Below are 15,293 nucleotides of genomic sequence, written 5' to 3'. Positions count from 1 at the left end.
CTGGCTGCTTCTTCCATAAAGGGATGCTGAGAATCCTGAGAGAAAGTGGGACAACTCCTGCACTTCAGGTTCCTCACTTACGTCCTTGCTGCTCTTGTGAGAAGGAGGTCATTCACATCTTGCGGTGTTCAATCATTGAGACCAGCCTCACCTGGCCTAAATACACCACATTACCTTAGTAAAGCAGCAATGCAGAGTTATACGCATTTAAATATTTGGCAGACACGTTTATCTGAAGCAAATTACAGAGGGTTCAGTGGCGGCGGGTGACTTCGTTTTCTAGGGCGCACAATGCAAAGTTCGTCGCAACATGTATTTAGCCCATCATGTGTGTGGCTCATCATGTCAAAATATGTTTTCGGTGCATCATGTGAACTTATGTGCATCACGCGTGATGTCAAAATACAAAAGTGCTGCAGACGCTTCTAAGGGGTTTATGATAAAAGAGACGCTCACGTTTGCCAGATACTCGCTTAATCTTATGTGTAATCAGAGCTTAGTGTTACGTTAGTGTCTTGCGAGTATTTTGTGAACGTGAGCGTCTCTTTAATCATAAACCCTTTTGACTCGTGTGCAGCAGGCATGTATTTTGACAAGACGCATGTTCCACATGACGCAACAAAAACATATTTTAAATTCGCATTTGCATTCAATATACATTGTATTAGTTGGTGTGTTCCTTGGGGGTCAAATCAACAACCTTTGCAGTGCTAATGCAATGCTCTACTAGTTAAGCTACAGGAACAGATTATGACAGACATGTAGACTGTGAGGTGTATGGTTATAGAAACACTATCACAATAGGTTCTTAAAATATCTGGGCCTAATAACTTTAAAAAAGTTATATTTGATTATTGCTTGAAAACTACATCAAACTATTGAGCTGTGAATGAAGCGCAGGTGTGTCGAATAAAACTTTTTATGTTGTTCACATCAATGCCCTTGTGAAAACTGCCTTTACAACAATGAGCAACGTCATTGCTTCAAATGAAAAAACCAAACTATATAGGTGGAAGATGTAAAGGTGGACTTTTAGGCTTAGACTTTAGACTTACCTTTTATTAGTATTCAAGGGTAGTACCTTTGAGATTGAGAAGTTACATCTTTAAAGGTAAAATATACGAATTATCTAAATGTACTATTTATAGGTATGTGTTTAAGTAAAAATGATAATTTTTTGTTTCTTTCAATCAACTATAATAACGCATTTCTGCCGAATTCCTAATAAAAATAATGTTTTTATTTGCATTTATTTACTGAAAAAAAGCATGTTGTTCACATCAATGCCCTTGTGAAAACTGCCTTTATAACAATGAATCATCTACTAGTTAGTGCTCTCAATTGACTATCGCAAAAATGCATCCCAAACCTGAAACAAAGAGACATTCACCAAATCCAGAAAAAAGGTTTGTGTGATTTTATGTTTGGACAGCTGTGATAAAACACATGTAAGTCATTCTTGAGGAGCACATTCCTGTTAGATGTGTCTAATGAGAATTGTGAGGGAGGTGATCTGGCTTATCAGAGCTCGAGCAATGTGAAGAATGAGGATACTGCTTGAATACTAACTCTTTATGCTGGGAATATACACATTATAGTTTTTACGAGACGAACACTTAAACACACCTATTTAATGACACAGTTTATAAATGTAATTTGACTGATCATGTCTAGTCTATTCAAGTTGTGCTCAGTGTTTGTTTACAATCATAGATAAAAAAAAATAATTTATGCAAGAAACACTCGTGTGTGTTAAATCCAAATTAGGATGTTCCAGCAAGGTGTGAGATTGCCATCTATTCAAACTGTAAAACGGAAAAAAAAAAACGGTTGACGCAAGTTAAAGGTGTTTGTGGATTGAGTTAAGTCTTACCTGTACAAAATGTCGCTGATTAGTTATAGATATTCGCTACAAAGACATAAGACAAAAGTTTGGTTGGGGTTCAATTCAACAAGGCTGCTAAAATGAATGCGAAACGCTACAGCGCACCCTGCTGGATGAGTAGTTAAGGAGACGTAAAATAACGCACGTGCTTGTGTAAACTAAATTTACTTTGATGCGTGTGATGATTTATAAAGTATAATGTAGTTATTATATCACAGGTCAATACTATTATATTATCAATAATATTATAATATATTTCCCCTACTCTAAAAAAAAATACACTGGCATAGGCTACTTCAGTGGTTTTCAAAATGGGGGCCGCGAGATGGTGCCAGGGGGGCCCCAATTTTATGACATTTTATGAAATACATTAATTTATCATGAATTCTGTGTAATTAAAAAAAAATAAGGCAACTAACCAAAAGCACTACTTTTTGTATAATTTAATTTGTTTTTTATTAAAATAGAATAGTTTTAGAACAGTTTTTTATCACAAATTTTCTTTGGGGGGCCGCAAAGGAATGCAACATACACAAGGGGGGGCCGCACGCTGAAAAAGTTTGGGAACCACTGGGCTACTTTACTGTCCCTACTGGAAAATCCAGCTAAGACCAGAATAAGCTGGTGAGCTGGTTTTAGCGTTAGCTGGTCTCCAAGCTTGGTTTTAGCTGGTGTAGTAAGCTGGTCTAGCTGTGTTTGGTAACTTTTAAAGCTGGTCTAGTTCTATGTATTGGTTCTAATGGAATATGGCCCAAAACACACTACAGTGTAGTGGTTTTAATGGTAAAAGCTAATGGTTCCTATTGGTATTTTAATGGAAACCATTAGAATTTTCTGTAATGGTTTTATTGTTTCATTTTTCAGCAGGGCCACCAGCTTGACCAGCTTTGTTAGGCTGGGAGGACCAGCTTACTGCCACCTTAAACCAGCTAAAACCAGCTAAATACCCCTATTGATTTTTCAATATATTTGATAGTGTTATTGAACCTTACCATGATAAATATTAAAGCACACCACAGTATTTATTTACTAAAAATGTTAAATTAACTAGAGTTAAAACAACAAACCGCTGTATTAAACGTGTAGCTAATACAGTAGCAGCCAAATTACTACAATAATATTCAGTAGAAAACTTTTACTATAGTAAATATTAGCATACTACAATATTTTCATGTGTGCTTCTGTTTAATGTACTGATCTCCCCTGTAGACCAGTAAAATATCTGTGAAATAAATATTCGTTGTGCCAATTGGGGGGATATGACAATGTTAAGCCCCCTGCAATATTGGTGACCCCAAATATCATTTTTATTAGTAGTAACATGGGTGTGAGGGCCCAATCTTATATTCTTTCATAGTGCCAAAAATTTGTGATGCCCCTGGTTGTACCATTTCAGAGCAATAAAATTTGGATTGTGTCCACCTGAATTTAAGTAGCTTATTTGTTTAAGGCAATGGTTTTCAAACTATTTGGGCGCACAGCCCCCCCCCCTGGTGTGCGGTGCATCCCTTCGTGTCCCCCCCCAAAAAATGTATGACATAAAACATTACAAAACTTCAAATTTGAATTAAACAAAACATATTAATTTATACAAAGTAGTGCTATTGGTTAGTAGCCTTATTTTACACAGAATTAATGATAAATTAATGTATTTTATAAAATGTCATTAAACTGGGGCCCCCTTGGATCATCTCAGGGCCCAGGTTTAAAGAACTTGTCACTTCATCTAAGAGCACATGGCCTGCTGAAATGAAGAGCTAAAAACCAGCCAAAACTGGTTAGTTGGTCTTGACTTGTTCAAACTGGATATAGTCTGGCCAAGCTGATGCAGCTGTGTAATCAGGTGAGTCAACTGATGTTCCATCCAGACCAACTTTACTGGTTATTTTTGGCAAAATACATATATGTTAAATACGCTTACAATACAATTGAGGTAACATGTTCACTTTGCTAAGCAGATGCTATTCCTCAAGGACGTTAACTGTATAACTTGCAGAAGATTTTTGCAGAATGATTTAGATCAGTTCTTTCATTTATCTAAAGCAGGTCAAAATCAAATGTTAGTGGAGGCTTTCTCCACTAGATGGAGATAAAGTTGAATCTAGTGCTACTCGAAGACACCATATCAAAGATAGAGAAGAAAAAGTCAATACTCTTGTCATGCCAAAAGTCGTTTATTATACATGTACAATTCGCCATAACTCTTGAGGCATTTAAACTATTATTTTATATTCTCAAAGATTTTTGTCCTTCCCGATTTTGTGTGATTAGAAACAAGTAATAATACTATATGGTGTTATATACCCATACATGAGACAAGAAAAGTTCATTCTTTTCCTATAACAAGAAAAAAGCATAAACAACAACAGAAAACTTCTGTAAACCTTTATCCATACAAAAGTGTCAAACTGTGAACATCTCACCTGTAACAGTGGACACAAAGCACTCTTTAAAATGTGCAAAAACTACATTGCTGCTTGACCATTCAAAACCTTTCGCTTGTTATATAACATGTTTATTCTCTACACCTCTTCTCTTATGAAAAGTCACAGGGAGTTATACAGTGAATATTTTATATACCAGTAAGGGTTGTTTCTTCAATCGACTGTGATTATGGACTGCTTGAGGCCAAATCCCTTTTTAACTATTAATTAACCAGTTATTAGTTTAACTTTCTATGAAATTACAACTGCTAATGAGTCATTTTAAAGAATATTACAGTAACTGTAATGTCACTTTATAATTTCAAATGCACTTAGAAATAAAGGTAAATAAAAGCTGTCCCAAAGATGGTATCTAAAAGGTACATATCTGTACCTAAATGGTACAAATTAGGACCTTTAAAGGGTCCTGTCCCAGTGACAGCTTTTGTACATTTATTTCTGACAATGCTGAGTGAAACCAAATTTAAAATACATTGCTTGGTCTATGTCTAGCATTTAGGATATCTTGATATTTTATCATAAAACTGTATAAAATACTGCCTTTAATTTATTCATTAAGGTTGATGAGTGGCACAGCAATACAAAGGAACTAATATCTGTACAACATTTACAATGATTGAAAAATATGCTACAATGCAAAATATAACAGACATATATAAAAAGCTCCTCTAGAACTGATCATAATAATAATAATAATAGTTATTGAAACAACCAAAACTGTTGCATTCCAAACAAAGGGCACAAACAGAAAGAGATTTAACATGCAAAGAAACAGATTCAGTACAATTTGTGCAACAAAGCAAAACTAGTTGTGTAACAATCAAGCATGTAGCATTATTGGTTCCTTTCTCATACTACACAATAATTTGAAATACTGTGATTCACATTATATTTGACTACTGAATAATAATTCATGGAGAAGTGATTATTGAATATAGTGAGGTGTATGGTAAGACATTCATGGGATGTAGATTTTAATTTTTAATGTGCACCTTTTTCTACCCATGGCACTGATGTACAATATTACTATCGTGTGAGTTATGTAATGAATTCATATTTATATTTGTTACAAGAGATAAATCCTATAACCTATTGTTAGAACGTAATTAATGTTTTTAAGCAAATTGTATTTTATTATCATAGTTTTGGGAGCTTTGTAGTAAACAAGACTACTTGTTTATTAACAGCATAATCATTTACTTGATCCGCCAACTCTGCCTCAATACTTCAATGTAATTTCATGTATACTTTTCACAGACTTCTACAAAAAATAAACCTTTCTTTTTGACATTTTATAGTCTTTTTTTTCTTTCATCGTATATACTATATTATACAACCGTGACTGTGCTCACACTCTTCACCTCTCTTGTGCTTTGTTTAGAACTACACGTGACTCCTCAAACTACGGATGCTGATGACCGGTCCAGCACTGACAGATGCTGATCCCTATGGCAACCAAAAGCATCATCCATTATAGGCAATGGGTTTTACAGAGTAGCTATACTCTTACAATGGGTTGACATGATGTTTGTCAATATAACTATAATTACAGCATATTAGATATTGCATGAGGAAGGTTTCTTTGTCTGCTGATCCTTATTACCATACAACTCCTATTATCATGTGCCATTCAGTCTCAGATAGAGATCTCATGTCCTATTGCTGACTTCACAGATGAACAGTACTACAAAAACAAGGTTTAGAGAAAATCTATATGATATCTAATAAGAATCCCCCCAACTGTCAGTGCATGTATATATATCTATCAGTCAGTAGTGTGATCGCTATGATATTTAATAAGTTTCTATTCGTTTTGTTTTTTTATGAAGAATACAACACAGAGTTGTACATACTCGGAGGTAGTGTGCATATATAACTAATAATGAAAAGTCCTCTACTATACAACATTCCAGTTTAATCGCTTATTTTTGTCATTTCTACAGCCTAAATTTCCTAGCATGATAAGTGTCAATGGAAACTGTAATGTGTGTGTGTCAGATACATTTTTTCAACAGTAACTAGCTCTGTAAATACAAGATGACCTGGTCAAGGGGGCTGTGTCAGCGCATTTTACACCCCTTGCCTTAAGGGGGAGCACTTAATCAAGCACGTCCTTTATCCACTATCGGCTCAAGAGAAGTGATCAAGTGTTTAATGCTTAATCTCTAGAATGGAGGGGTTGTGGTCTAAGATAGCCAGGATGATCTTGTCCATGTACTGCCTTAAACGGAAGTTGATCTCCTCTTGTTCTTTCAAAGCGTCAACCAGCTGTGGGGGAGGAGGAGAGAGAAAATGGGTGAAAAATGTGCAATGTGTAATACGATAGATTTTATCTCACGAGAATTCGAACATATTTTACGAGTTGGCTAATTCGTATTAATTCATACGACCGCAATCTTAAGTTTTAGTACGATTTGCCTTGACCCCTGTGATGTTGGGGTTAGGTGCGCGTTTATGGGTTCGGTTTCATTGTAGTTTTCTCATGAGAATCGTACGATTTTGCACAATTTAATTAGTAGGAATTGATACAAATTAGCCAACTCCTAAAATATGTACAATTTCTCGTGAGATCAGGTCGGATTTTTTGGGTGTTTTTAAGGCACTGTTTACACATACATGGTTATTTTGAAAAACTGAGACATTTCCCTTTGTTTGCGCCCTTCGTTTACACACAAACAGAAAACTCGCCTCTGAAACCGATAGAAACCGAGTGGAGATTTTGAAAATCTTTGGTTGCACGGTTGCATGTAAACTGAGACAAACGGTTGTTTAGGCAGCCAACGTCACAGTATGCGCCTATGTCAAAAGTGCGACCTTGTTCAAAAGCGGAACAGGAAGTGATTCGTTGCTGTTTTCGGGATTCTGATTGGCTTACGTGGGCTTGTGCTTCTCGTTACACTGCCACCTAGAGGTTTGGCATGCTCTTGACGGCATATATATATACATGGGTACGTGTCAATAAACACTTTTCTGAAAACTGACATGTGTGCACAAACTTATTTTTGAATCCGGAGAGGTTGAAATGTCAGTTTATGAAAAAAGCCGCCCACATGTAAACGTAGTCCAAAGGTGCATTGTGTGTAACTTTAAGAAGGATTTCTTGACAGGCAATATAATATACATAACTATATCAGTGGTGTATAAAGATCTTACATAATGAACTGTATTGTTTTTATTATCTGAGCATGAGCCGTTTTTATCGGCATACACCACGGGTCTCCTTACATGGAAGTTGCATCATGTTTTTACAGTAGCCCTTAATAGATCAATGGTTCTATAGACCGTGTTTTGTCACTACGTTGTGTCAGATGATAATATGCATTTAACTCTTTCCCCGCCAGCGTTTTTAAAAAAAGTTGCCAGCCAGCGCCAGCATTTTTCATGATTTTCACAAAAGTTTAATGCCTTCCAGAAAATGTTCTTCTTTAAATATATAAACAAACAAACAATATATCAGATGAAAGAACAGACCCTCTGCTTTCAAAAAAAAACCCGTTTCATCCTACCTTCATTAGTTCTCTTGTAATCACCTCTCAATCATGGGTAGGTTTCATCAAAAACACCCAATTTTGAGCAAAAAGCTGAGATAATTCCATTTTTGCGAAGGACTTTTGATAGAGATCAGATGCAGAGCGATCTTTAAAATATACACGGAGTTCTTTCTCTTTCACGTGAGGCGCTACTTCCGGGTTTCATAAGTTGCGGAAGTGCGCCACCTGGTGGATAATAGCGATATTGCGGAAAGACGGAAAATCTCGTCATTGGCGGGGAAGCGTTTTCTCTAAATTGACGAGATATCTCGTCAATGGCGGCGAAAGAGTTAAATATATAAACGAAAGAACAGACCCTCTGCTTTCAAACAAAAAACCTGTTTCATCAAACCTCCATTTGTTCTCTTTTTATCACCTTATAATTATAAAAATATCTCATTTTGAGCAAAAAACTGAGATAATTGCATTTTTGTGAAAGACTTTTGATAGAGATCAGATTCAGAGCGATGATCAAAACATACACAGAGTTTGAACTATTTGTCTTAAGGGGATGCTCCCGGGTTTTATAAGTTGGGTAGGAGCGCCATCTGGTGGATAATAACGAAAATATGGATTGCCGGAAAAACTCGTCATTGGCAGGGAAGTGATTTCTCTTAATTGACGAGTTATCTCGTCAATGGCGGGGAAAGAGTTAAGGAGAGGTGAGCTGTGGACTGAGCCATTGGTTGCAATTCACAGTCTCACTGCTAGATGCTGCTAAAAGTCCCACATTGCACCTTTAAGTTGGATAATAATTATACATAATATAATTCGACTAAAATCCTGTTTCTGCATAAAATAAACCTTTGTAGAAGAGTAGACTGACCTTGAACTTTGACTGACCATATTTTTCGGTCTATAAGCTGCGGTTTTTCAGCGTCTTATAGTCAGGTGCGCCTTGAAAAGTCAGTATGAATTCATTTTGACATTTATGAGTCAAGAGACAACATTACCGTCTACAGCTGCAAGAGTCCGCTATATGCTGCTTCTGTATTTATGTAATTCAATAGATTCTGTAATGTGGCATGACGAGTATGCGAACTTCAAACAAGTTGGCTTGTTCGGTTAATTTAGACTATTCAACCTTCAAGGTAAGTTTTGTATGCTATGGTTTATCGTTTAAATAACTGATAAATTACTTTTAACGTACAGACATCTATGTTGAATAACTTGCTTTTCCAGATTAAATGTCTGTTCTTCGGCTTGGATTTTGTGAAATAATTTTCTAAATAAACGTGAAGTATAGTCTACTGTGACTTATATATGTTTCGTCTTAATGACGCATTTTTGATTGATATGGCTTATACTCCGATGCGGCTTATAGTCCGGAAAATACGGTAACTTAACAGGATCTCCTACAGCACAATGTAGTGTAAATGTTCATCTCACCTCATCTCTGGAGGCGTTGTCTATCTCTGCTGCCAGTGACTGGGCCTTTGTGTGACACGCAAACAGGTTTTTGGCCTCGTATAAGCTGAGGCTGAGAATCTGTCCGTTCAGATCATCATTCTGGTCTCGGAGTTTATGGTTTTCCTGTTATATGATTTTTTTAAACAATAGTATTATGCATACAGTAGAATACAAAGATAGATATCACAAATTATTTTTTTGATTTAAAGGTGGTGGGATAACACCGTACCTGTTTAAGTCGCTTGGCTTCGTGCTCCAGCTCAATCTCACGAGTCCTGGCATTGTACTCGGACAGTCCTGCAGCATTCCTGCCACGGCCGGGCTTCTCATTCTCCAGCTTAAACAGCTGCAGGTGCTCCAGCTCACGGCGCAGGTCTTCAATCAGCTACATGCACATATGGTGTAAGAATGAGATGTTTGTGTTCCTGTAGCTCAGTTGGTAGTAATGCAAAAATCAAGGATTTTTATTTTCAAGAACACACACGAACTGAGAAAACATGCCTTGTAATGTCGTTAATGTCTGCCAAATACAAATGTAATTGAATCGGAAATATGATTGTGTATGTAATCTGCATTGATAATATCTGTGAGATACCTCTTGCATGGCCTCTCGCTCTTTCTGAAACTCGTGTCTGTTTTGCCACAGCTTATCCATCATTTTCCTGTACAGATCCATCTCATCCTTTAAACGCAAGCTAGTGTCCTCCAACTTATCCGTCATACGTTGCTTCTCCTGTGTAAAGCACACACACATGCATATCAGGGAAAATTCAAAGTCCTATCAGTTCACTCAGCCGGCATACAAGCAGCGGCCTACATCATTTTAACCATGTTGTGTGTTATACTTTCTCTTTCTTTGTCATATCAAACAGTGACACCGTTATTTTAGATATACCATCAACTGCTGCGTTTTCTCTACATTGTTTAATTTCATTTCAGAGATCAATTCATAACAGATTTAAGGTCTAAATACAGCGCTGTGAATATCACTCAGGAAGCAGCTTTCACACTTATTATTCAAGCAAGCAGCATGGAGCAACGTGCTGTTAACACCGACAGACACCTTCATAATATGATAGAGCTCCAGGGATTTTCACTGTCACTGAAGGGTGCCAAAGGATCCTTCAGTGAGGTCACATGTGATGGTGTGCAAAATGAATGTGTGTTGCTAAATGTTTTATTGAGACAGATATACACCAATAAAGTGAGATTTGCTTAAAGGGACACTCCACTTTTGTTACAGATATGGCTAGGAACTATACTCTCATTCTGGCGTAGCATATTATGCACTGCCCGAATATAGTCCCCTTGGTTACGTTCAATGGCAGGGGACTATTTTCGGCCAGTTCGTAATATCACTACGCCTGCTGCAGCCATGTTACATCAGCAAAGTCACAGATTATATCGCCAGAATGAGAGTATAGTTCCTGCCATATCTGCCTAGAAAATCACAACTTTTAATTTTCTGTCTGTCTTAGTACACGATGTATCTACAGAAGAGTCAAGTTTTAAATAGGAAAAATATCGAAACTCTTTGGTTATTTGTAGCGCAATGCTAATGGTCTAATCAGATTCAATGGATTGTGCTAAGCTATGCTAAAAGTGCTAGCTCCAGACCCGGAGATCAGCTGAATAGATTCCAAAACTGTAAAAACTAAAATGTTTAACTCTAGGAGAGCTGGAAAATGAGCATATTTTCAAAAAAAGTGGAATGTCCCTTTAACTGTCTTAGCAAATCATTTGATGCGTTTTCATGCATCTCTCACCTGGTCCAATTTTTCAGTTTGAGACTTTAGTCTGCACACATTCACCTTCATCTCTGCATTTTCCTCCTCGAGTTGTTGAACCCTACAGGCAAAAAACATCCATTAAGTGAGAACGGTGCATAATAAAGAAGAATGTAGTCCTAAGTGGCCTGGCCCACACTGCAGCTTTTTCTAATAAGCCGATTCATCTTATATACTGCACAGAAGTGATCAATGCCAGTGCATTATGGTTGACGTGTCATTTAGGGGTGTGTATATCCAAAATATTATCATAATGATAGTGTGGTGTATGTAAATACTGGCTCAGCAGACTCTTTAAACCCGTGCTCAAATATGTCTATTCAATTTCGATTTCTATTCTAATCATTTAACAACTAAGCAATTTCACAAACAAGATAGAGGTTTTCATGGGTCCACTTAGATCTGGGTGACAGTCTAAAATGATTTACTATAATCCACAAATCTCCATATGGTTATTTTGCTTTTATATGAATCATGCAGGAAGATTTTGGTACCTGTTACTAAGCAGTTCGATCTCAGTGCCCTTGTCTCTCTCCATCTTGCTGTAAGCCTCTCTGTGTCTCTTCAGTTCCTCTTCCAGACCTTGCTCAGCACGCATCTCCTGATCTTTAATCTGCTCCTCCAGCTCATGAACCCTGACAGGTAAATTCAAGTTTTTATATGCAAAAGCCTCCATCAAAGCTGAAATAACGTATATTATATAATGAATATTAACCAAAAGCTCTCGGCATGTATTATACAGTCATGAATTATACAGTCATGAATTACTTTTACTTAAAATCTGCTTAATCCTGGCCTAAAGTCATTTAGAAAAACCCGTCTGTTGGCAGAATCCATTAAGAGTCTGGTTAAAAATGTTCATTTATAAGAAAACATGCACTTAGAGAGTTTTGCATCTGAGCTCATATTCTCTATGCTGTGCTGTTTGTATTCAACAATCAGACAGTGTCATCTTTACCTGTGAACTAGTTGTGTGTTTTCTTGTTTTAATTTGGATTTCAGATCTCCATTGGCCAGACTGTCATTCTCAAGCTCTGTTATCTTCTTTTCCAAATAACTCACCTGCATTAGAATGAGTTTAAGTTATAAATTACTCTTTTCTGAATCACAGCATAGAAGCATTATTTCATTTTTATACATTTTTAAAGAAACTGTTCACCCCAAAATGAACATGTGCCCATATCTCACTCACCCTCAACCCATTCTAGGTGTATTTGGCTTTCTTTCAGCCAGACACAGTCAGGGTTATATTAAATAATATCCTGGCTTTTTTCAGCTTTATGATTGGATAGTGCTCCATTTTTCAAGTTCCAAAAAGCACATTTATCCATCAAAAACTAAACATATACAGTTAAATCTCTAGAGGTCAGTCTTTTGCCTGACCCTAAACTCTCTCGTGAACACAGGTATCGGGATAGTTTTTAAAGTTTGCAATATAAATGTTTTCTATAGAAAAAATATGGGATAATTTTCATTTTTAAGGTAAACTGTTCCTTTAAAGGTGCAGTGTGTAAGGATCTCTTGACAGAAATGCAAAATAATATACAAACCTATATTTTCAAGAACCATTATGTGTTTACCTTGGAATGAGATGTTTTTATCTACATACACAGAGGGTCCCATTACATGGAAGTCGCCATTTTGGGCCGTCATGTTTCTACAGAAGCCCTTAACGGACAAACGTTTTTTACTAAGTTGTCTCTGACGATGACATGTTTGTCCGGTGGCGGCTATGGTAGCTTCTCTATGTGTTTCAAAAGCGAGGGGTGAGCAGTGGACTGAGCCGTTGGTTGCAATTCACAACCTCACCACTAGATGCAGCTAAAATTTACACACTGCACCTTTAAAGGATTAGTCCATTTTCTTAAAAACAAATCCAGATAATTTACTCATCACCACCAGGACCGGAGATAGACGAGAAGTTGTGGTTTAAAAGTGCATATTTTTTATTTTTCTTGTCAAAAATGACAATGGTTTTGCTAGATATGCCTCGTTTGAGATCGTTTAGAGTCCTTTGAAACTGCAATTTTAAACTGCATTAAAACTATTAAGTGTTGGGGTCCATTAAAGTCCATTAAAATAAGAAAAATCCTGGAATGTTTTCCTCAAATTCTCGACTGAACAAAGAAAGATATCAACATTTTGGATGACATGGTGGTGAGTAAATTATCTGGATTTTTTTTTTTATGAAAATGGACTAATTCTTTAACACATTAGGAAAATTGCATGATCTTTGGTCTTCTATGTGATATTTGCAGGACCTTCTCAGTGATGTCGATATCACAGGAGTCAATACTGTCTCTGAACAGATCTTCTGTGCTGCCCTGACTGCTGCTGAAGTTACTGTGATGGAAGAGCTGGCTGTGGCCAACACACAGAAAAAAAGAAGATGAAAGATGAAATATGCTGGATCATAAGACTGTAGTGCTATGATAAAAAATATTGCAAATCTTTCTAGATTTATATTTGGAAAAAAACCCACAATAAAACCATTCAGCATATGAAAGACAATAAATGAAAGATGAAAAATGTTGAGGGTAGCATGGACTTCAGCTCAAGTATCATTGTTTACTCTTTTCCGAATACTGGAATTAGATTATGACTAAGTTAAGCGAGTCTGTGGATTCTCTAAAGCCAGTTAGTAATTTAATCAGGCACTACAAAAAACTGCAACTGCTTATCCTTGCTGGAGTTAAAGGAGAAAGTGTTTAATCTGATTTTATACAGGTCTTGTGAAACAAAGAGATGAGAGTAGATGAGAGACTCACCGACCAAATGCTGTACTGGAAATTTTCCTGTTTGGGCTGTAAAATGAAACAAAAGGGAAATGAGTTTTGCACCTTTAACACAGCTTAACCTTTGCAACTCTTTTTGTAATGCTACCATTACCATCATTTGCATTATATGAAATATATTTGTTAAAATAGTGGTAAGATAAGATAAATTCTTAAAGGAGCAGTATGTAAGAAATTTATATCAATTAATCATAAAATGGCCCTGATATGTCACTAGGCATTAAGAAATCATTTTCATTTCAAATACTTATATCACTGACAACAGTTGTCCGACCAGGATATTGTCATTTAAAAAGTGGAGTTGCAGCCCTCAACTGATGTTTATGTTGTCATGTAGTGTAATTGGCCACCAGTTGTGAGTTTGCAGTACCAGTTTAAGCCACAAGTTTTGTGATTGCAGTACCAGTTTTGACCACAATCCTACATATTGTTCCTTTAAATAATGCATTTTGTAACTATTGCACTGAAATACATAAAACATTATCTCAATATTTTCCTGACATTGAAAACATCTTTTAAAATTTTAACATTCCTTCATATACTGTACGTTTATAACTGTAATATAGATAATGCTATACAAAGACCCCAAGTTAATCACAAGTACTCATATGTGCAGTCTTAAAGGGGACATTTCACAAGACTTTTTTAAAATGTTAAATAAATCTATGGTGTATCCAGAGTACATACTTAAATTTCTAGCTCATAATACCACACAGATAATTTGTTATAGTATGTTAAATTGCCACTTCGTAGGTGTGAGCAAAAATGTGCCGTTTTTGGGTGTATCCTTTAACACGCAAATAAGCTGATCTCTGCACTAAATGCCAGTGTCGTGGTTGGATAGTGCAGATAAAGGGGCAGTTTTATCCCCTTCTGACATCACAAGGGGAGCCAAATTTCAATTACCTATATTTTTCACATGCTTGCAGAAAATGGTTTACCAAAACTAAGTTATTGGTTTGTTCTTTTTCACATTTTCTAGATTGATAGAAGCACAGAGGATCCAATTATAGCACGTAAACATGGAAAAAGTTCTGTTCTGCTGGTCTGCTTTGTTTTAAATCTAATGACTGATTTACTGTTGACCCAAGTGACCAATCTCCCATACTGCAGTCAGTTAATCTTGAGCCATGAGATTACACTAATAATCTGCCATCTTTAAATGTCCTCAGTAAATACAGGATACCTGCAGTCTAATTATAAACCTGTGCTTATATAACTGTGTCACCCACGTCTTTATTTGAACCCAATCTCTTGTTATATCACACAGGTCTGAGCCCACACTGTTCACTAAAATAAAAGTCAACTCTGCTGCACTCGTACCTAACCAAACCAACAAAGACACAAGCAGACAATCTGCAAACAAAGGCAGATACACTCAGAGCAAGCACACATACTGTACATGCGCTTAAAGGGATACTCTGGCGAAAAATGAAAATGTA

The 15,293-nt window shown here is 36.5% G+C and overlaps 1 protein-coding gene across 1 annotated transcript in view; it reads right to left on the bottom strand.

Annotated features, from left to right (window-relative positions):
- Positions 1-4,040: 4,040 nt before the first annotated feature.
- Positions 4,041-15,293, bottom strand: part of rab11fip4a (RAB11 family interacting protein 4 (class II) a) — a 60,131-nt gene continuing 48,878 nt past the window's right edge. Inside the window, exons 7-15 of the mRNA XM_055192952.2 lie at positions 13,825-13,860; positions 13,318-13,417; positions 12,015-12,118; positions 11,551-11,691; positions 11,036-11,117; positions 9,865-10,002; positions 9,499-9,654; positions 9,249-9,392; positions 4,041-6,597 (exon numbers count right to left, since the gene is read on the bottom strand). Coding sequence (XP_055048927.2) covers positions 6,481-6,597; positions 9,249-9,392; positions 9,499-9,654; positions 9,865-10,002; positions 11,036-11,117; positions 11,551-11,691; positions 12,015-12,118; positions 13,318-13,417; positions 13,825-13,860 — 1,018 coding nt within the window. The 3' untranslated portion in view covers positions 4,041-6,480. The remainder of the gene's footprint in view (positions 6,598-9,248; positions 9,393-9,498; positions 9,655-9,864; positions 10,003-11,035; positions 11,118-11,550; positions 11,692-12,014; positions 12,119-13,317; positions 13,418-13,824; positions 13,861-15,293) is intronic.

This window comes from Misgurnus anguillicaudatus, chromosome 19 (assembly GCF_027580225.2).
Source record: "Misgurnus anguillicaudatus chromosome 19, ASM2758022v2, whole genome shotgun sequence".
Taxonomy (NCBI): domain Eukaryota; kingdom Metazoa; phylum Chordata; class Actinopteri; order Cypriniformes; family Cobitidae; genus Misgurnus; species Misgurnus anguillicaudatus.
Note: the sequence above shows the minus strand (reverse complement) of the source record. Positions and strands in the feature narration are given on the sequence as shown.